General features: G+C 44.3%; 2 protein-coding genes across 9 annotated transcripts in view; both read left to right on the forward strand.

The window, feature by feature from the left end:
- Nucleotides 1–17,108, forward strand: part of arhgap21a (Rho GTPase activating protein 21a) — an 89,184-nt gene extending 72,076 nt beyond the window's left edge. For 5 of the 8 annotated variants that reach the window (XM_085763600.1, XM_085763599.1, XM_085763595.1 and 2 more), the window contains 17 exons: nucleotides 531–677; nucleotides 808–910; nucleotides 1,758–1,794; nucleotides 2,129–2,248; nucleotides 4,212–4,511; nucleotides 5,924–5,988; nucleotides 6,099–6,247; nucleotides 6,945–7,087; nucleotides 7,219–7,377; nucleotides 7,811–7,889; nucleotides 8,017–8,090; nucleotides 8,224–8,313; nucleotides 8,410–8,535; nucleotides 8,626–8,667; nucleotides 9,288–9,393; nucleotides 12,132–12,163; nucleotides 14,330–17,108. In XM_085763600.1, the coding sequence (XP_085619726.1) occupies nucleotides 531–677; nucleotides 808–910; nucleotides 1,758–1,794; nucleotides 2,129–2,248; nucleotides 4,212–4,511; nucleotides 5,924–5,988; nucleotides 6,099–6,247; nucleotides 6,945–7,087; nucleotides 7,219–7,377; nucleotides 7,811–7,889; nucleotides 8,017–8,090; nucleotides 8,224–8,313; nucleotides 8,410–8,535; nucleotides 8,626–8,667; nucleotides 9,288–9,393; nucleotides 12,132–12,163; nucleotides 14,330–16,033 (3,476 nt within the window). In that variant the 3' untranslated portion in view covers nucleotides 16,034–17,108. The remainder of the gene's footprint in view (nucleotides 1–530; nucleotides 678–807; nucleotides 911–1,757; nucleotides 1,795–2,128; nucleotides 2,249–4,211; nucleotides 4,512–5,923; nucleotides 5,989–6,098; nucleotides 6,248–6,944; nucleotides 7,088–7,218; nucleotides 7,378–7,810; nucleotides 7,890–8,016; nucleotides 8,091–8,223; nucleotides 8,314–8,409; nucleotides 8,536–8,625; nucleotides 8,668–9,287; nucleotides 9,394–12,131; nucleotides 12,164–14,329) is intronic. The other 3 variants (XM_085763597.1, XM_085763598.1, XM_085763603.1) reach the window with 1 other exon arrangement.
- A 1,902-nt stretch (nucleotides 17,109–19,010) lies between these two features.
- On the forward strand, nucleotides 19,011–20,562 carry LOC146966864 (hereditary hemochromatosis protein homolog). The gene is made up of 2 exons (XM_085763060.1): nucleotides 19,011–19,066; nucleotides 19,444–20,562. Exons 1-2 carry the CDS (start codon nucleotides 19,015–19,017, stop codon nucleotides 20,451–20,453), a joined length of 1,062 nt encoding a protein of 353 aa, XP_085619186.1. The 5' UTR covers nucleotides 19,011–19,014; the 3' UTR covers nucleotides 20,454–20,562.
- The last annotated feature ends 672 nt before the right edge of the window (nucleotides 20,563–21,234 follow it).

Below are 21,234 nucleotides of genomic sequence, written 5' to 3' on the forward strand. Positions count from 1 at the left end.
AACAGTTTGTCTCAAAGAGCTTTACATGGCATCATAACAACATCCTCTGCCCTTAGACCCTCACATCCACTGAGGAAAAACTCCCAGGAAACCCTTTTAACAGGGAAAAATTGGAGAAACCTCAGGGTGAGCAACAGAGGAGGGATCCCTCACCCAGGCAATAGATGTTGTATACAAACAGTTTATAACACAGAATATGGAAAACATAGAACTCTTAACAAGAGCTGATGAAGGCAGTAATTTAGTGTTTATGAAGCCTTTCCACTCAGTAGGCACAGTTCAAGGTTGTCAAGCTTCCTGTTCCTGTATGGCACATGGGTGGTTCACAGTTATAAACTGAAGATTCAATAGAAACAGGTGCAACATGGGAATTTGGAGAAATGATTTTCACCCCAGAGTGCACAAATCTTTTTCCTCATCACTGTGTGTAGAAGAATCTGTTATGCTTGGTCAGTTCGGTGTCAGGGGAGGTGCTACGCCGCCGAGTGTTTTCTTAAATTGTGCCCACATTCCTCCTGCTCTGTCCTCAGATGAACCATCCAGTCCCAGTCTGGACCTGGACAGCGCCCACATTCCTGCCTCTTCTCTAATATGTGGACCACCCATCATCACCACCATCCCGCCCAGCCCCCCCTCTCCATCCCCTCTCATTCGACGACAGCTGTCACACGACCAAGGTATTTCCATTCATTTATTTACCTTTTTAATATCAAAGCAGCAAATTTGGGCCTGTGAAAGCTTTTTTCTGGATTTGACAGTGCAGTTTGCCGACACTTTCCAATGCTTGTTTGACCCCTCTCTTAATAGATTCTCTCCGTCTCACAATTATTGAGTCAGATTCTGGTACAAAAACGGAGCGGTCCAAGTCATACGACGAAGGTCTGGATAACTACCGGGAAGAGAGCAGAGGGTGAGTTACAACCACAACCAAACAAAACATTTAGGGCTGGGCGGTATGACCTAAAATTCATATCACGGTATAAATCAAATCCCTTCACAGTAACGGTATATATCGCAGTATAAATTTAAGTGTAAAAATATTAATGGACGTGTTTCTGAATGGGTTTTGTAGTCCCTTAGCAAAGCTAAATTGATTAAAAAAAGGCAATAATGTAATTTTTATAGCATTTATTGTGCAGAAAGATCTCAAAACTCAAAATCAAACTCAAAGTCGACCGCATATACCGCGCATATCGCGCAGCCCTAGGTTCAGTTTATGTGAACTGTCTGTACCATGAAAAAGATATACATTTTAACCCTGGTCCAAAACAGTTGTAGCCAACAGTCATACGGGCTTTGGATGACTGATAGTGAGTTTATTTTTTCTCAATTTATGGTTTCTTCTGTCACAAAGACCACACTCTATAACTCTGTCACATTTTATGAATAAAGAAAAAAAGGTACAGACAGGACAATAAAGACACATTCTGTATTCATCTACAATATAACAACCTGTATAGTTACTCATTGTCAGCAGGTGGATATATTTATTATATTATTATTCTGGTTTATCTATTTAATTCATACTAAAATTAATCTACTATCCAAAACCCTGTGGTTTGGTCATCGTCCTTTCACACCACAAATGACCTGCACCAGAGAGTGTTTTGAAGCAAACAGTTTACTATGCACCAGAGATGAAGTATCAGCTTTCACAAATAAACCAAACAGATCAAAGCACCATTGTATTGATTTTGAGAGTAACACCGACAAAATGTATTAATGGTTTTTAATGGTCATTTCCCTCTTCTCCTCAGGAGGTCTTTAATACCTGGTCTGAAAAGTCTGCGGAAGGTGAGTCCTGCCTGCATTCTTATCACCTGTGCACACCTGTTTCATGAGTGTTTTATCAGCCCATTAGTTCACACCCAGAAGATTAAACATCTTCCACTGAAGTTTGAATATATTATGGAAAACAGGGACAGCTATGAAAGCAGCGCCAGGCTTTTAAACTGGTAAATAATTGATTCAGAGGCCGTAGGAGGATATTTCTCTGTGTTTCATCAACATTTACATCCTTGAACTGAACAACCCTTGTTTTATACTGACGCATTTCTTTCAGCCTTTCTGTTTCTTCCATAAATCTTCCCGTTTCTAAAACTTCCTGTCATTTTCTGATGCTTCACAGGCAGTGGACAGGTCGTCAGAAGACTCAGGATCCAGGCGGGATTCTTCGTCCGACGTGTTCTGTGACGCCACCAAGGAGGGGCTGCTGCATTTCAAGCAGCTAAACACAGACAAGGGCAAGGTGTGCACTCGTATCTTGTTACTCACACACTGGCACAGAAAGCACAGTATACACCTGCAGATCCCTGTGCACACAAACACATATATAAGCACTACATGACCTTAAACTTGGTTTATAAACAGTAGCAGGTTTGACCTTGTTTGACTGTATCTGCTTACTTTTGTCTGACCTTTCTACTGTTTCACCCGTTTGACCAGTTTAAACTCCAGGCTGTTTGACCTCGTTGTATTCACCTTATGTAGCCCCGCCCACTTTGCCACTTCCGGTTTGGCCGCGATTGTGTTACGACTTCCGGTCAAATGCGGAAGTAAAAACTGATGTAAACAATCGACTGAATTTGCAGTATATTGCGGGACAATTACAATACAGACAATCAAATCAACATGGACAACACTTGAGGGGTGTACTTCGAAGCGAGTTTAGTGGGTTATATTTTATAATTATATATTTTTTATTGAGTCTAAAGCCAGGCTTTCCTGTACTCTCTCTTTCAACCCAGCTAGATCGCCATGGAAACTTATGGTAACAGATGTTTAGCTCATATATTCAGAGTTTAATCCTAAAATCGGCTATAAAAGCGCCGCTGTTTCACAATTTAACTCATTTACAGCGTGACTTTTACTTTGAAATCCAAGTGGAGCTGGCAGAACCAGTACAGAGGGAGAGATCGCGCTGATCCGCTGCTGTTTACCAACTGTTGAGCTGAGCTTCAGGAGCTCATTTATATATAGGCTATTATATTACTTGGATATAAGCTGCAGCATGGACGTCGGAACTATTTACTGAGAGAGGGAGGGGGGGGTTTTGTTGTGAGGGTCGACTGTCACCTGGAGCAAACTGACAACTATATGATCAGAAACTCGTTCAACTCTGGACTGTCTGTGAAGACTGACGGGAAGCTGGCCTCATCCTCTGCTTCAGAGAGAGCCTTGCACTATCGGACCTGGGTCTCTGCTCCGTGTCCAGAGCCTGGTCAGGTCGGGACACGCTGTTCACGCTGTGAACCTGCTCGCTAATGTGTAAAAGAAATAAACGGAGGGATTTAGAAATAAAACCCTCCCTCAACTACTGTAACTTAAATGTGGCCATGAATAAACTTGTTTCGCCTACAGCAGTACTGCCCAAATGCAAATATTGAATACATCTCTATTTTCACAGTTAAAAATGTCTTTGTCACCTAAACTACCCCCCGCCCCCTCCAAAAGAAAAGAGAAACACTGTAGCATATTTTCATACGTACACCCAGCCTGAATTGCGATCAGTAAAATATATAAAAGTAGGCTATAAAACACAATTTAAACATGAAAGTTGTTCCTCTAGTTTATTTTGTTTAAATGGATAAAGCTTCATAATTAAAAGTAGCGCAATGTCCAGCTGTCAGAAATTAAAAGCAGCCTCTTATGTGCATTAACAGTGTTGCTTCGGGCTGTGATAGCGGTTCTTTTTTTTTTTTTTTTAATTCGCTCCTACTCTCTCCAAACAAGCTGCTCATCTTGGCTGAAATCAGCGGGGACACGGGGATTTATTTAATTATTTTTAACCAGACTCTAGAGTAGATGGAGGTGGGTGCAGGTCGTACAGAGCTCCACACACACTGGGACAGAAGATGAGGTCGATGCTCAACTGCTATAAAAACTCACACGTTTTCTTCCAGTGATTGTAGCTTCCTCTTTATAATGCTCGTCATTTTTTGCAATCGACAACGGGAAAAAAAAACCCGGATTTGCCAACAAGAAACAGCTGAGAACGGACTCAAATAATCAAGCTACCGCTAATGTACTATACGACTTCCGGTCGTCACCGGAAGTTCCAACACAATCTCACAGCGTTCCATTGACTCCATGGTTGCCCCGGAGAATAAGGTGAATAAGGTGTCATTTTGACCTGAAGACACTGGCTTTGTTTTATAACGCCAACAATAACAGCATTTAGTTTAATTTCTTTCATTTTGTCCTGTCTGCAGCGTGTTGGAGGCGGTATGCGGCCGTGGAAACAGATGTACGCGGTGCTGAGAGGCAACTACCTCTGCCTGTACAAAGACAAGAAGGAGGGGCAGGCTCACGCTAACTGCCAAGCGGTCGACGAGCCGCTGCCCATCAGCATCAAGGCCTGTCTGATCGACATCTCCTACAGCGACACCAAGCGCAAGAACGTGCTGCGGCTGACCACGTCGGACTGCGAGTACCTGTTCCAGGCTGAGGACCGGGAGGACATGCTGGCCTGGATCAGAGTCATACAGGAGAACGGCAACCTGGACGAGGAGGTGAGAGCCGCGCGTTCAAATTCCTGAGGCAGTCGATCAGGTGCCGAGCCAAACGCTGGCACCAGACATGGAGCTTAGTGCCAGAACCACTGGTATGAGTGGCATGTACGAGTGATTAGTGCAACGCACCTACAAACAGACAGGAAGAGCCGTCCAGACCTGTCATCGCTCACTGGGCCGCTCTGCTTTTTTATTTTGTGTTTTTACTGGAAAACTTTGGCACGGTGTCTTCTACAGTTCATCAGGTGTCACTGGGACAAGTGCCTCTGTATGTAGGTCACTGTCCAGGTGAAGATCCTCTGTTATGACACTTGTTTAGTGTAAAGTGACCTAGAGTGCTGCATAATCCTCACCTGGCCTGTTTAAGCTCAAGAGAGATTTTTTTTTTTTTTTTTAACAAGCATTCAGTATTTAAAATATTCAATCAGCATCTTTTCGTTCTGATCCTCTCCCATGACCATTAATGATCCTAATAATTCAATCTTACTTGATTGGTAGAACATTTATCTGATAATGTTTTGCTTCTAAGAGATTTTTCAAGCAAAAAGCCAACATAACTCCAGTTTCAGCCTCTCAAATGTGAGTTTGTAAACTGAACATTTGGGGATTGTGGTTTCTGACAGTTTATAAACTAAATAATTAATCAATTAATAGAATAATTAATTAAGTAAAAAGTAACAGGCCGATTAATCATTAATGAAAAATAATTCGTAGCTTCGGAAAATGATCAAAATTTCATGAGTGAGCACTTCCTCACTAACAGATGGTGTTATGACACACTACTTGAAGAATTTGATGAATTCTTACATACATAAATAAAAGAAGAAAAAAAGAAGAATTTGATGAATCCAAAATGAAAAAAAAGGGTTAGAATAAGAAAACAACACCACTCGTGCACAGATACAGATAGAAAAAACTTAATTTATCCCCTAAGGGCAATTCAGTTTCTTCAGTTCATCATCATAGAGCCATTCACGGGACATAAATTCATAAAAACTTGCATAAAGTGCTAGAAAAAAGTTAAATATGCACATACCATAATGTATGAATAAATAAAACAATACTGCACCATCCACAGAAATGTAACTGTATGAAGCATATGGTGATAAAACACATAGAATACGTATGTCCTGCCATGTGCCCTCTCCACTGTGTCTTAAAATAGGCGAGCCCCCCATTAGAAACCTGAGCCTGTCTTTCCCCTCCTTTGAGTCCTAACCACACTGTCCATACTGTGGCATTCCAATGGTCTTACCTGTGTCACCTGAGAGCAGCAGGTTGTATAAGGGTCCGTTATGTGCTGTCGGGGGGCTGAGGGGGGAACGGTTGCACCTGATGCCTTAATAACCATCATCTTTTGTCTTCTGCTCTGCTCCGCTTTTCCTTCCTTCCTCTTTTCTTTCCATTTTTAGAACGCGGCCTTCACCAGCCATGACCTCATCAGCAGGAAGATCAAGGAGTACAACACCTTGATGAGGTAAGGCCGAGGGGGAGGAGCCTGGGAGCTTAGGGAGGTCCTGGCTCTCTGGACAGGCTCACACAGCGTTGTGTGGCTGCAGCTCATGTGGTGTTTGTGTCTCAACTCAGCCCCACAGGCAGCAAGACGGAGCCGTCGCCCAAACCTTCTCGCCAGTCGCTGAGCATCAGGCAGACGCTGCTGGGAGGCAAAGGAGAGACCAAAGCTACAAGTCCACACTCACCCAAACCTGAACAAGAGAGGAAGAACATGCACAAAGGTAGGAAAAGAGAAAGTTCACATTGTGTGTCAAGCAGTTTCATTTCTAGTAACCACTGAGTGCCTTCTACAAAAAACTAATCACTGAGTCTAAGCGGTTATAGCTTAAAATAAAAACAATAATTTAACAAGAAAACATTTCCTCTGATGATATTTCTATTCGCTGTTTATCAATTTATTGTTTAATCATTTGCACAGTTATGCTGGATGCTGGTATCTATAGGATAATGAATGACAATCACAAAAAGAGGTTGCACTTAAACAAAAGGGCTCATTAAAATCAGAGTACTGAACTGAAGACTTAATACGAGTCAAAAGTTTGACAAAAGGAACTTGCAACGCGTTTCAGCTATGCAGCCTTCATATACACTCTGATGAAGGCTGCATAGCTGAAACGTGTGTTTTTGCATGATGTGAGCCAGAATAAATAATGTTAAAAGTGAGTATTTTGTCCTCAAATTTACTAATTAAGATACCATTGCAAGTTTTTTGCAAACTTTTTGAATGAAATACAATGTACAGTATCATAACACAGTTGTATATGAAGTACTGTATGTCTTCATCTAAGTGATAAACAGCAGAATAACCTGCATTTAAATCCATTAGAATTGTGATACAAATGCCAAATATAAATGTGGAGGAGGTACAGTATGTCCTTCTCTTTGCACGTATTTATTTCTCTGCCTCTCTCCTTGCAGACGACACCAGCCCTCCCAAGGACAAAGGGACGTGGAGGAAGGGCATCCCAGGGCTGATGAGGAAACCCTTTGAGAAGAAGCCTCCTGTCGGAGTCACGTTTGGAGTGAGACTGGACGACTGTCCTCCTGCACAGACCAACAAGGTCTGTACTGAGTTCAATCTGCAATAAAATTACAAGACAAGGACAAAGAAATGATGATGTATTGAAATTATGCCCCTCATGTGATGAACTGTCCAACAGCCTAAACATCTCCTCCCTCATGTGTCCTCTAGTTTGTGCCTCTGATAGTGGACGTGTGCTGTAAGCTGGTGGAGGAGAGGGGGCTGGAGTACACGGGCATCTACAGAGTCCCTGGGAACAACGCAGCCATCTCCAACATGCAGGAGGAGCTCAATAACAAGGGCATGAACGACATCGATATCCAGGACGATGTGAGTGTCACTTAATCGATCCGCTGTAGCTTTAATTAAACTCTCCTTGAGCTCAGTGCTAAATGTGTTTGGATCAGATGTAACTGTCCTCTAGAGTGAAGGACTTTTAAAGCTGCAGTTGCACCTAGATGTGTGAACACAGAACATTAAACTGTATGTGTATACTCACTGTAATGTATGTTAGCTAGCACTTTAAAATATTTGTATTTATTCATGTAATGTCTGTGCATCTGTAGTGACATTTAACAGTTGTTAATGTATTGTAGGTTGGTTTTGTAGATAAGCAACATTACAGTCAGCTTAAAAAGAGTTAAAAATAGAGAGTGATCACAGCTTTCTGTCAGTGGACGTGGGAAAATCTAAAAGTTGAATAAATGTCCTTCTTCACTGACATAATTAAGCCTCACACCCTCTTCCTCTTCCTGTTTTACAGAAATGGAGGGACCTCAATGTCATCAGCAGTTTACTCAAGTCCTTCTTCCGCAAACTTCCAGAGCCCTTGTTCACAAATGGTAAGTTGGGCTTCAAAGATCTTGTGCGCCATCTAGTGGCCAAACTCTCTAACTACAGTGTAGAAAATGAAGTCGTATTGTACCTGAAAGCTTTGGCCAAGAAATAAATATTGTCTTGTACCCACAGACAGATACACAGACTTCATTGAGGCCAACAGAATAGAGGATCCAGTGGAGAGACTCAAAGTGCTCAAGAGGCTGGTGGGTAGATTTGTATGAGTTATTCATCCATTTTATTATTTCTGTTACAGTATTTCTGTTCTTACAGCTCCACACAAACAAAGCACAGTTATCAGTTGTGTTGTTGTAACCTCTGTAACTTTGTGTTTTACAGCTTCGTGAGTTGCCAGATCATCATTACGAGACCCTCAAGTTCCTCTCAGCTCATCTGAAAACTGTGGCTGACAACTCAGAGAAGAATAAGGTTTGTCACTTCATTTCATTTTATTCTTTAGAACTGACAATAAAGCATGAATCACAAATGAACAATGAACAATGAACTTTGTTTCTTGTATTTCAGATGGAGCCCAGGAACCTGGCCATCGTGTTTGGTCCCACTCTGGTGCGGACCACCGAGGACAACATGACTCACATGGTGACACACATGCCAGACCAGTACAAGATCGTGGAGACCCTCATTCAGAACGTGAGGATCAGATCTTTCTATCAGTCTCTCTTCACTGATCCAGATCATACAAACAACCTGAACTTCATCTCTCATGCTTTTCTCTTCCAGTATGACTGGTTTTTCACTGAAGATGGAAATGGAGAACCAGTGGTGGGTACAGGCTTTACTGCCACAAAATTACTTTCTGTCCTGACTTGAAGCTTCAAGAAAAAAGTACCAAATATATGTATATATACACCACAGAGGTCCAAAAAGAATTACAATTACATTTCAATTTCATGATCTACTGTATATTCAAGGTAAACTGATATGATGATCTGATGATCTGTGTTTGTTGATATCCTTTCTGTTAGTTTAATATAAAATGCATTTCAGTGCATGACACTGGCAAACAAGCACTTTCTTCAGTATCAACATTTGCTTTACTTGCTTTGAGAGAAATTTTGGACAAAGTTTTCAGATTTTTAATTTTTTATTCGGCTAATGTTGTGTTCAAGGCAGGCTTTTGAAACCGTAAGTTACAGCTCATGCCGTTCTCTCCCCTCATTGGATAACACTTGTATCCCACAAGGAAAATTTTCTCCTCGGGTTACAGCAGAGCAGAGTGACGGAGATACTTCATGTAAGTGATTGCTGACGGAAAATAGGACTATTTAGGACTTATATTAACAAAAACATTCCACTGATATCTGCTTTAAATTTGTGAACAAATTCTCCTCCACCGTCCTTGTGAATATCCTCATTAACACGTTGCGTTCCTCTCCCTGCAGACGATGTCGCATGAGGAGAGCGCGGTGGAGTCTCAGCCCGTCCCCAACATCGACCACCTCCTCACCAACATCGGCCGCACGGCCACGTCGCAGGGTGAAGTATCAGGTAACGCGCTGCCTTTGGCAGACCAGCCGTGTGGTGGGTTGACCTTTCTCTGCCCTTTCACCGCTGAGCGCTGTGGTCAGAGAGAGGCCACCGGCGTTTTGAAAAACTGGCGACAGATGTTGATGATATAACGCTGCTTCTTCCCTAGGCCGAGCTTTTCCTTTGCTTCTCTGGCTGTTGCCACTAGATAGAAATGTCTATGGCTAACCATGAGTCCAAATGCCTGTGTGGGTCCCAGTGGACAATTTATTTGTGTCGCTCATCTGATGCAATAAATTGTCATGTTTTTCATTTGCTTTCAGAGATCTACCCTTTGCTCCTGTTAGTCGTTTAAACAGTGAATAGACTTAGATTTCCTTTTCCCTTCTTGATCACCCCTCTATCCCTTAATTGTTTTGGTCAATCTCCACTAGTGGGCTGTGCCCCCCTCCCCTTCCCCTTTATCCTGCCTACTGTTGCACTAATACGGCATTGTTCTTTCCCACGTCAGAAAGTAGATGTTTTTACAGTGAAAGGCGACCTCTGATTCCTCTGTCTCTAGTGAGGCTCTGTCGGGTGTCCTAAAGGCTTTCCCAGCATTCACACATACTGATCTTGACACAGGCCAAGTGGGAGGAGTCTATCACACCATGATGTCACTGATGGACTCTATAATGTCCGTGATGGACAGCTGGAACTGTAGGAAGAAGGAGGATTGTTGCCCCCAGTGTAGCTGCCTAGTCTGCAGGAACCCGCAGTTACTTTAAGACGCAAGAAATGCCAAAGAGAGAAAAAACACAAAAAAACGAGCGTTAAGCAAAGAAACCGTGGCGGAAAAAGAAAAAGGCGGAAGCGAAGCGGCTACACGGTACTGTACAGTGTCCGGTGTTGTGGGGTTTTCTATCAGAGCATACCTGACACGGGCCGGTGCTACTGTCTGAAAGGCTCTCCGCTGTCTCTCCTCACTGTCCTGCAAGCTTGCCAACAGGAGAGATAGCAATGGTATGGTTTCTACGTCACAAGTCAGTGTGCACCTGCGTATTGTGCCATCATCTGTATTGCAAGGGGTGTATAGGGGGGCTGGGCTATGTCACACAAACAAAAACAACAAATTTTAGTTTAGCAGATGCGATTACAGAGCAGGTGAGGACTGATTACAGCTTTTCCTCGCTGACACTCTCTCTCTCATGTAGTGTCCACTTCTCTCATATAGCTAGCCCCTCTGTGACCCCCCTGTCACTTCACCTGGTTCTTTTTTTTTTAGTTTCTAATTTTTATTTTTGGTTTCTTCCATAGCCGTCTCTGTCATCACCGTGTCACTGTTGTCATGGCAGCTCACTACCACCACCACCACCACATACTACTGTACTTTGTCAGTTCAGCTGTTGATTCGTTCATGCAGTCCAGACAAAATATTTAACATTGTTCACTGATTGTTTGATCAACACATCCTGACTTCAGTCTGAATTTAGTAAGTTTGAGGTGTATTCAGGCACAGTTGTCATGGCTACTCATGTTTAAACTAGTCATTCTCGTGAGGTCATGAGATGATTAACAGGGTAGGGATCAAGAAGAAATTAGCTACATTGAAGTTATGTTTAGACTCAAATCTTAGTTTTTCTTGAGAAAATAAGTACGGGAATTAATGTACAGGAATGTGGTTAACCCTTTGATTTACAGGCCACTAATTACGTGAAAATGTCTAAAAATGGCCTAGAAATAACAGTCAGCTTCATAGTAATGTTGAGAAATATAGCCAAGAAATCACGATTGATTACGAAGATATAGCCCAGAAATAATTGATTGTATTTGGGAAAGACCAGAATTCTTCTCCACAAAGTCCTTGTAATTGTCAATTACAAAGCATGAAAAGCATGTGTAATCTTTTACCTTCATGAAAAACACAACATTACTATGAAATTGAACGTTATTTCTTGGCTACTTCTTGACATTATCACGTAATTAGCAGCCTGTAAATTAAAGGGTTACCAGAATGCGAAATATTTAAATGAGATTATTTAAAATCGTTGAGAAAGAAATATGTTTTCAGAAGCAATTCAATAGAAGATAGTGATTTTGAAAGTCTACGTTTGTCAGGCAGGTTGTGGCAGCAAAAGACATGAACGTACGTTGAAAGTAGAAATTTGTCAGGAACCACTGGTTTATTTCATTTCAAAAATAGGGGAAAAAAAATCCAAATTAAGCATCGACACAAACACTGCAACATTGAAATCCATCTGTCTGTGGTGTCTCATGCTCTCTGTAAACACTCCAACAGGGTTTGCGTCTGTACATCACTGTGTTGCATGGCACATTACCGGCTCTGCTGCTCAGTGTCTCTGTTGTGTTCATGGCTGAAGTTGCACTCAGTATCACTAAGAGACTTGTTGGAAGATGAGATTGATCTTCACTTGACTCGATGACTCCATGTTCAGGTGTGTGTGTGTGTGTGTATGTGTGTGTGTCAGGGTTGGGAAAGAACGTCACATGCCATGTGGACGTGGACCTGAGTGTAACGTAGAGCTCATCTGTCCCTGTGCTGCAGCATGGCCTGTCGTCTGTCGTCTGCTCATGTGTGTGCTCCTTTGTCATCATCACGTCTTGTCAGTTGTGTGTGGTCACTCTCCACGTCTCATCGACACGCTTCTCTTCTCCTCTCCTACCTCCCTCAACCATCACCACGTGCTGCACTTCATGTGTTTCTATCTGTGTTGTAAAAACCATCTAACATGTCCCTCATTTCTCTCTTCTACCAACAGATTCACCGACTAGTGACTCAGCTAAATCAAAGGTGAGTGTGTGTGTCCAGTGATGACTCTGCTCAGGCCACTCTTAGTGTAGGATGGAGGGAGGGAGGTAGGTGGTGAAGTCGCCTCCACCTCCAGCAGCTCAGCATCAGATCAACTCGGCACAGCAAACACTCAAAGCTTGTTTTACCTACAGCTCAACAACAAGTCGTTTTTACACTGAAGTCATGCAGATGGTTTCAGTTGTGGCCAGAGTTTGAGATGTCTGTCTCCAATGTGTAGATGAAGGTGTCCTATAGTACTCACAGGCTTGAAAAACTTAAAGGGATAGTTCAACATTTTGGCAAATTGGCCCATCGCCATAATCCCTATAAAGTTAGTAGGTTGGTTAGCTTTAATTGTCGATGCAAGCTATTTTTAAAACAGTGGAGCAGAGCCGCGAGCTGCTCAGAGCTACGCTACAGAGGCTCATGGGATTTCTTGGTTTCCCTCATCAAACTCATCAAATACACAATCCAACAACTCCAAAACGCTCTGGTGGACAAGTTGTGACCTACACATTCACCACGCTATGAGATAATAACAGAACGTTACCAACCAGAGTTGTTTTAGAGGGAAATGCAGAGACTGTTTGCCAAAAAACTTCCCCCCGAAGGGAACGTGCATCAGTGGTTTTGCATGAATTTACCTTGAAAACAACTCTGTGGTGAATGTGCAGGTCAACAACTTGTCCACCAGAGCATTTTAGAGTTGTTGGATTATGTATTTGATGAGTTTGATAAGGAAAACCAAGAAATCCCATGAGCCTTCGTAGCATTGCTCTGAGCAGCTAGCGGCTCTGCTCAGCTGTTCTAAAAATAGCTTGCACCTACAATTAAAGGTAACAAACCTACTGCTATGACTATAGGGATTATGGCAATTGGCCAATTTGCCAAAATGTTGAACTATCCCTTTAATTTGTCCAACAATAAATCTTAGAAACCAGAGCAGAAATGTAGTGAAGCCTGAGGCTACGTCCACACTACGATGTTCTTTATGTTTGAAGTGGCATTTTAAAACAAACAATTTTAGCTTTGGATCAGAAATTATCTGGATCCAGATTAACACCCCTGAAATGTGTACACATTTAAATAGGAGGCAGTTTGTCTACTCTGAAGTTGATAAGTTGCACAAATTACAACAAACGAGGAACAGCAAACACGGTTGTAGCATTAAAATGCAGAATTTAACAGCACAACAGCTGCTTGCATAGGTCAAAAAGTTCAACATTTCATTATCCATGTTGGCGCAGTCAGAGAGCGTACATCATTGTTTCCAAAGGTCTCCTTAGAGTTATCAAACTAAAATAAAGCCATTTCCCTGTTTTTGGGGCTTGAAATTTCTGGACTCATAGGAACATAGAGCTGTGTTTTGAAAGGAAAAGTAGTAGTGTGGATGTAGCTTGATATCCACCAGTTCAGAGCTTTGATAGAGACAGCAGGACATTGTCAGACTGAATCTTGTCAGGACTTGCATCTTCAAAATCAGGAATGAAACGATGCACGACACACTCACTCCAAGTTCAAATGCAAATAGCTGATGAAACAAGGAGACATTACATTACATGCTCTACTCACCTCCATTGTAACAGGTTGGAAACAGAAATCTCCAAACCCCAGCATATAAAACCTTCCTGCATGGCTGAAGGGCAACACGTATCCTGTAATGTTGGTGAAACAACCCTTTAACCCAGAGAGCCACAGCTTCATTAAAAGCCCAAACAGATTCCTGCTCAGTAACAGCCTGATAGTTGAGTGTGAAAAGCTCAGGATTGTGTCATGGTAGAGAAAAATGACCAGGATGCAGCCGCCTGTCATCATCGCACCGCTGTTTCCATGGCTGCTTCTCTTCAGCTTAATGCTACATCATCAGCCAGAGCTCAGAACTCAGGAACGCTTCAGTTCATCCTGTGCTGCTGTTGCTGCTTCTGCTTTAAGTCGGCATGGAAACAATAACGTGCTCCCTGTTAATCACGTCTGCTAATGTTCCTCTCTCTGTCCACTTGTCTCTGTTATGGTGCTTCATGGGAGCAGGTGGAGTACAGACTAAAGACAGGGCTGAAGTTCTCTTTGATAATGCTCCTCATGATTCCCAGCTTCTGAAGATCTCATTTTGGCTTCCTCTTGTTCTCTCTCTTTTCTCTCTCCCTCTCCTTCTCTCTCTCTCTTCAGGGTTCCTGGGGCTCAGGGAAGGACCAGTGCAGCAGAGAGCTTCTGGTCTCCTCCATCTTTGCTGCAGCCAGCCGCAAAAGAAAGAAGTCAAAGGAGAAGCCGCAGCCTAGCAGCTCGGACGACGATCTGGACGCCGTGTTCCCCAAGAAGGAGATCCCCGGCCAGAAGCCGAACCACCACCACCTCCAGGCCGAGGCGCAGAGCGAGGCTCGTCCCAGCCCCAACGCAAAGACCAACGTCAAGCAGCAAGTCCGGGCGGAGGAGAGGAAGGAGAACGGGAGAACTGTGGAGCTGACGCCTAAAGCCAAGAGAGAGCACAGGAATTCCCTGTTCCTGAAGGAGAAGACTCCTCCCAGGCACCTGTCCCCCTCCCCCTCCCCATCCCCCAACATCTCCTGCTCCCCCAACATCAGCTACCAGACAGTTCTTCAGGGGAAGTCCTCCCTGTCCGACCCCCCGTCTCAGCTGGATGAAAACACCTCGGACCTGGGGACCATGAGCTCCGGGGCGTCGGTGCCGCGGTCAAGACCCAAAAAGTGGACCGCAGGAGCGTCCCCCGACCTTCCTGCGGGGGTTTGTACCGGACTGGGAGCAGGTGCGGGAGCGTCGGCCGGCGCGGAGGTGAGCTCCATCACCTCAGACTACTCCACCACTTCCTCCATCACGTTCTTGACCGGGGCAGAGTCCAGCGCGCTCAGTCCGGAGCTGCAGGGCGGGGAGGAGGCGGACGACGAACGCAGCGAGCTCATCAGCGAGGGGCGACCCATGGAGACGGACAGCGAAAGCGACTTCCCGGTCTTTGCCCCGGGCGGCGGCAACAGCCAGTCCACACCCTGCCCAGAGCAAAGCCAGGGAAAGACCGAAGCAAGAGGAGGAGGAGGAGCAACGAGGGAGGGGAGCACCACGCCCAAACTGGAAGCACGGCGCCTTTTTCCATCTCACAGGATGATCGAGTGCGACACCCTCTCCAGGAGGTGGTCCCTGAGACAGAAGACGGACAGCGAGTCGTCGGTGGAGGGCGTGTCCGGGAGCGGGGAGCGCGGCGAGGCCAGGGCCGAGTCTTCTACGCGTTTGTCTCGAGTCCTGGAGGTGATGAAGAAAGGCCGGTCCACGAGCAGCCTCAGCTCGTCCTCACGCAGCGAGTCGGAGCGCGCCGAGCCGGCCTGGCACCTGAAGATCACGGAGCGGCTCAAGTTCAGGTTGCGAACATCCGCCGACGACATGTTCACGCAGAAGAGCCGAACCCCCGACGCTCGCAGCAAGAAGAAGAACATCCGGCGGAGGCACACCATGGGCGGGCAGAGGGACTTTGCGGAGCTGGCGGTCATCAACGACTGGAGGGAGCAGGGCGGGGGGGACCAGGCGGCCGACCTGTCGGCCCTGGACCGCCTCAAGCCCCGGTGCTCCTCCGAGGACTTCTCCATCCGGGACTGGATCGCCAGAGAGCGGTGCAGAGGCGGCTCCGAGCCCAGCGTGGAGGTGGCGCCGAAAGCCGTCCCCGAGGACGACCACACGGAAGCGCAGGACGTCACTCGGGACAGACCAACGCCTTCCGCGTCCCCGAGCTCTCAGCCGCTAGCGGGGGAGCACGTCAACGGCAGTGGGCTGCAGGGCAAAAACAAAGCGTCGCTCGGGGCGGACGCTCACCCACACAAACTCTCCGGCGCACAAGTTGTCCGCTCACGGTTCTACCAGTATCTGTGAAACGGCAAAGAGTGGGAAATAAAACAGAATGAATGCGTAAAAATGTACGAATGTTGGGTATTTTAGCTAAGGTTACTGCACAATATTTTTTCTACAAAGCATACTTTATGTATCTACTGTACATACTGTGTATAGGCTTCCATGATTGTTACTGGAATAATGCTGAAGAGATGTTTATGTGTGTAATTCCACTGACTTGTTGGCCATACTGGAACAGACACAGACAAAAACACAGACGTCCTCCTCCCAGACTGAACATTACTAATGCAAGAATGTGACTTTGCTGTTGACATGTGATGTTAATAGAGCAGACGTGGACTCTGAGGATTGTTACACAGCACTAATGAAAAGTAAAGCAGTCAACTCGACTCTTAATGAAGAATGAAGGAGGAAACCTTTTTAATAAGGAAACATAGTTCAGTTCTTCCTATAATAAGCGGTATGAAGAATGTATTACATGCTCCTTTTTTGGACTAACACTAGTTGCTTGTGACAATATTGTCAATTTCAAAAACAATATGTATTTTTGTTTTTTTTTGCCTGTACTTGAACTATGTGGATATAACGGAGGGCTGCTTTCTGAGCTGGGTGCTGTGGGGAAGTTTGTTTTTTTCACAGTACAGTCACAACAGCCAGACATTAGCTTGAGGGACAGGAGGGTTATTATAGTTTTATCAAATAAAGACTGAAAACAGTAATGAAATGCTGTTACTACAGTATGTAATGCTTGGTACAGTAGTTTTTATTTCCAAACTTTGTCAAGTTATAGTCCAAAAAATAAGTTTTTACATGTTTTTATCTCAAGAAAAAAAAGTGCCTCGTTTTGTTTTTTGTTTTTTAACTGTTTTTACCAACAGTTCTCAAGACAAGAAAAAATGAAACATTTTTAGGGCAGAATAATTTCACAGGCATTCCGCAGATTGTTTTTTCCTGTTTAGTTAAACTCAATTCAAATTAATGTCAGTGTTTGTTTCATTATCGTTTTGCTTCATTTTTCCCCCCTCTGTCTTTTTCAATGCAGTAAAATGCATGGGCGCTTCAACCTGGGAGAAAGAAAAACAACAAAAAAACAACAGACTTCTCTTTGAAGCTGCATGAGACAATGTTTTCCTGAACATGTCGCCTGTGTACAGCAGAACATTGGTGCAATGCTCTCCCTCAACAAACACTGGAAATAAATAATCTTTATTAGATTCCCACGTCTCTCTGGTCTTGTTATTTTAATAATGAATAACATCTGGAAAAGATAGGGTTAGAAAAAGGTTCATCACAATTTTGCATTTTGTCTTTTTAATGTGTCATTTTGGTGCATTTGTTAAAACTAAATAAATAGATCAATGTGTTCTCAGACGTTCCTCCACGTCCACCTGCCAAACTCCACAGAAGTTGAGAGATGCAGTAGCGTTGATTTCCAAAGTTCTCCAGTTGTGATTTAGAAGATGATTTCCAACAGTTCATTCCTTTCCACAGCTTTGCAACAGGTTAGTTCATCTCCAAGTCCAGGAGTACAGGGAGAGAGCTAATTGTGTGGCCCTGAACTTTAGCAGCACTAGGTCATAGGCCTATCCCAGCAGACACTGTACTACAGCAATTTATATTTTCCTAATTTTTAAATTAGTTTTTTTTATAATTGACTTGAACCAAATATTAAACATCATTATGATAATGTAGCTGCTTTTATCGGGGTCCAAGCAGCTTACAAACATTTAGATACCATTTGTATGAACTGCTATTGAATATATGCTGAAACAAGAGTTTCAAATCCTCGAGCTCTCTGGCTCCAGAGAAGGAGATTTACTGGTTGCACCATTGTGACACCACAGCAGGCCAACAGAATCAATCAACCCCATGACAATGACATCACTCCAAAATGATCATTATTAAAACTAATCTGTCATCTAGCATGGTGTCTTTTCTAGCTCTCAGTTCATTTAAAGGGGAACTATGCAAGTCTGGTCACTTTTCCACTGTTCTGCTAACCCTCCTCCAAGCCATGTGCATTTGTTTTCAATGAAGCCAGGGAGAAAGCAATCCATGGAGCAATGGATAATGTTATTTATACACATTACAATGTGTAGGCTACATTTGTGTGGTCTCAGGTTATGGGGCACGTTTGTGTCGCAGTGCTGCTGAGACGAGAGCTGGGACACTGAGTCGGGGGAACTGACCTTTGGCCAAGAGATGCTAGTTGAAGGCAGAGAGCCTCCATTCTCCCTGTAAGTTACAAGTCATTCAGCATATTTAACTCAAAAGCTGTTTAATGAAGGTAAAAATGTAGCAAAGTTAAACTAAAAATCCGCATATTCCTTTTTAAAGGTGGGGTAGCGTAGATCTTATTAATTTTTCACTGAAATTCATGAATTCCGCCTCACCCCGATTGCAAACAACACCTTATGCTTTGAAATGGAAAAAGTCAGTCACCTGTGGAACAGAAAGCCTGTAAAAACACCATCCAATCATGATAAACAAGTCAATTGGATCATGATGTGTCACTCAAACTGTCATCTCTGTCCTTCCCTCCTCTGTGCATACCTCTCTTTGCGCATAAATGGCATGCGTGCTCAGCTGAATCATGGATGTATTATATTATCCAAGTGCCATTCCTCGCTACGTGTTCCTGCGCTCTGGAGGCGTGGCTTCAGAGAGAAGTGTGAGGAAAGGGGCTTGGACTTTTGAATTGTGTATTTTCAAATTGTGGCCTGCTAGAACCATTTTTAAAGGATCTCCAACCCTACCTCAGGATGCAGGAGAGTTTTCAAAATAAGAGCTCAAACCTAGAAATGAGAGAGAGTTAACCGTAACATGAGCCTATCTCTCCCTCGGATTGGACATTGTCCTCTTAATTGCCCAGAGACACCTCTGTGCAGGTCAGGGCGTGATTGCTGGTTCAGTGTTTAAAAAAGAAAGAGAGAGTAACCTGCAGCTCGCTGATTCCTAATTCTTGATCAATGTTTGTCATCCAAGCGACGAAGATGATTACCATGACGATGACGATGATGGTTTCTGTGTGTGTCGGTCAGGTGGTGAGTTCAGGTACCAGACTCCTGCTGTAAACTACCATTTCTATTTCTGTCACACGGAGAGTGAAAATTGTTCTGATCGTATTATTCAATCGATCACAGATCAATGACCAGCTGGTTGTGGTGATAGCACACCAGATGTCACAGTGCAGGATCACTGTGTGTGTGTGTGTGTGTGTGTGTGTGTGTGTGTGTGTGTGTGTGTGTGTGTGTATAGATTAAAACACATTCTTTTGTCAACGAACATATTGATCTGAGCTGTGACAGATCATGATACACTGCCATCTACTGGTGGAACACAACAACACTATTTTTCATTACCAGGTGTTTCCACATGAGGGTCCTACTCTAATTTTACTCATGTTTCCCATGATGCTTTGTTCTTCTCAGGTTCAGGACGTCACTCTTTGTGGGCATTGGCTTCCCACATCTCAGGGTCGAGCTTGTTCCCAGAGTTCTCTGTAGTCCTGATGCTGGACGATATCCAGGTGGGTTACTATGACTCAGACCTGCAAAAGCCGATGAGGGTGGGTGGGACAGGTGAGGAGGGGGCGGAGCTTGGCCTGGGCCAGGAGGCCGTGTCTGTGGTACAGGAAATGTTCTTTGACATGAAGAAGAGGCTGGCACTGGTCAAACACCGCTTTAACCTGACGACCAAGGTCCACGTCCAGCAGAGACTGACCGGGTGTGAGGTTCTGGAGAACGGACAGCCGGTACTCATCATGTTCAGGGACGGGTCCAATGGGCAGGACGCCGACAGCCTGATGTACAACATGACCCACTTCACCTATGCAGGTGGGAACGGCTGGGAGCTGCAGTGGGACGCCATGAAGAGGACATACTTCCAGACGCTCTACTCCAACATCTACCTGCCCCTCTGTGTCCGGACTCTGACCGCCCTCCTGGACCGGGAAAAGCACCTGGTGAGGCGTCGTGTCCGACCACGTGTCCGCCTCATGACTAAACAGGTGGTGGGTGGGACTCAGCTCACCTGTCTGGCCACAGACTTCTACCCTCGCCACATCAACCTGACGCTGCTGAGGGACAACCAAACCATGGATGAGGACGAGTTGACGGGTGGCTTGGTGCTGCCCAACGGTAATGGCCTCTACCAAGTGAGGAAGACGTTGGTGGTCAGTGATGAAGAGCTGTGGGGGAAACACCGTTACACCTGCTCGGCCTCTCACCTGAGCCTGGACAACCGGCTGCAGGTGAGCTGGAGGGCCGACTTCTCCCGATCTCACAGGGTTCACATCATCTCTGCTCCGGTCGGGCTGCTGATCATCGTTGTTCTGACGCTGGTGCTGCTGTGGTGGAGGAAGAGGAGGAGGAGGAGGAGGTCAGAGGGTGTTCCCATGGAAACACAGGAGCAACAAGAAGAGAGTCCATTATCTGAATGAAGAAACAGATCCAAAGGCACAGTAGCTTTACCAGAAACTAAAAATGTGTGAAGTATTTTAAAGCAATACTTTAAATAAGAATAAGCTTTATTAATCCCCAAAGGGAAATGGATTTGTCTGACAGCTAATCTACCAATTACTGTAAAGGGATAGTAAAACATTTTGGCAAACTGGCGCAAGCTATTTTTAGAACGGCGCCGCGAGCTGCTCAGAGCTACAGTACGCTACAAGGCTCATGGGTTTTCTTTGTTTCCCTCATCAAACTCACCAAATACACAATCCAACAACTCCAAAACGCTCGTGGACAAGTTGTGACCTGCACATTCACCACGCTATGAGATAATAATAACAGAACGTTACGAGGCAGAGTTGTTTTCAAGACAAATGCAGAGACTGCTTGCCGAAAAACTGCCCCCGACGGGAACGCGCATCAGTGGTTTTGCATGAATTTACCTCTAAAACAACGTTATGTGATTATCTCATAGCGTGGTGAATGTGCAGGTCACAACTTGTCCACGAGAGCGTTTTGGAGTTGTTGGATTGTGTATTTGATGAGTTTGATGAGGGACTCTGCCGTTTAAAAAAATAGTTCACACACAAATAAAGGTAATGAACCTACTGCTATGACTATAGGGATTTTATAGCAATGGGCCAATTTGCCAAAATGTTGAACTATCCCTTTAAGATGTAGTGTGTACTGTAACTTTCACATGTCCATTAAATGTCTGTTAAGCCATTACTAGATGAGATAACACAAGACTGATTAAACATGTCAGCTCCA

This window comes from Trachurus japonicus, chromosome 20 (assembly GCF_045865225.1).
Source record: "Trachurus japonicus isolate A0001 chromosome 20, Traja_1.0".
In the NCBI taxonomy this organism is placed as follows: Eukaryota; Metazoa; Chordata; class Actinopteri; order Carangiformes; family Carangidae; genus Trachurus; species Trachurus japonicus.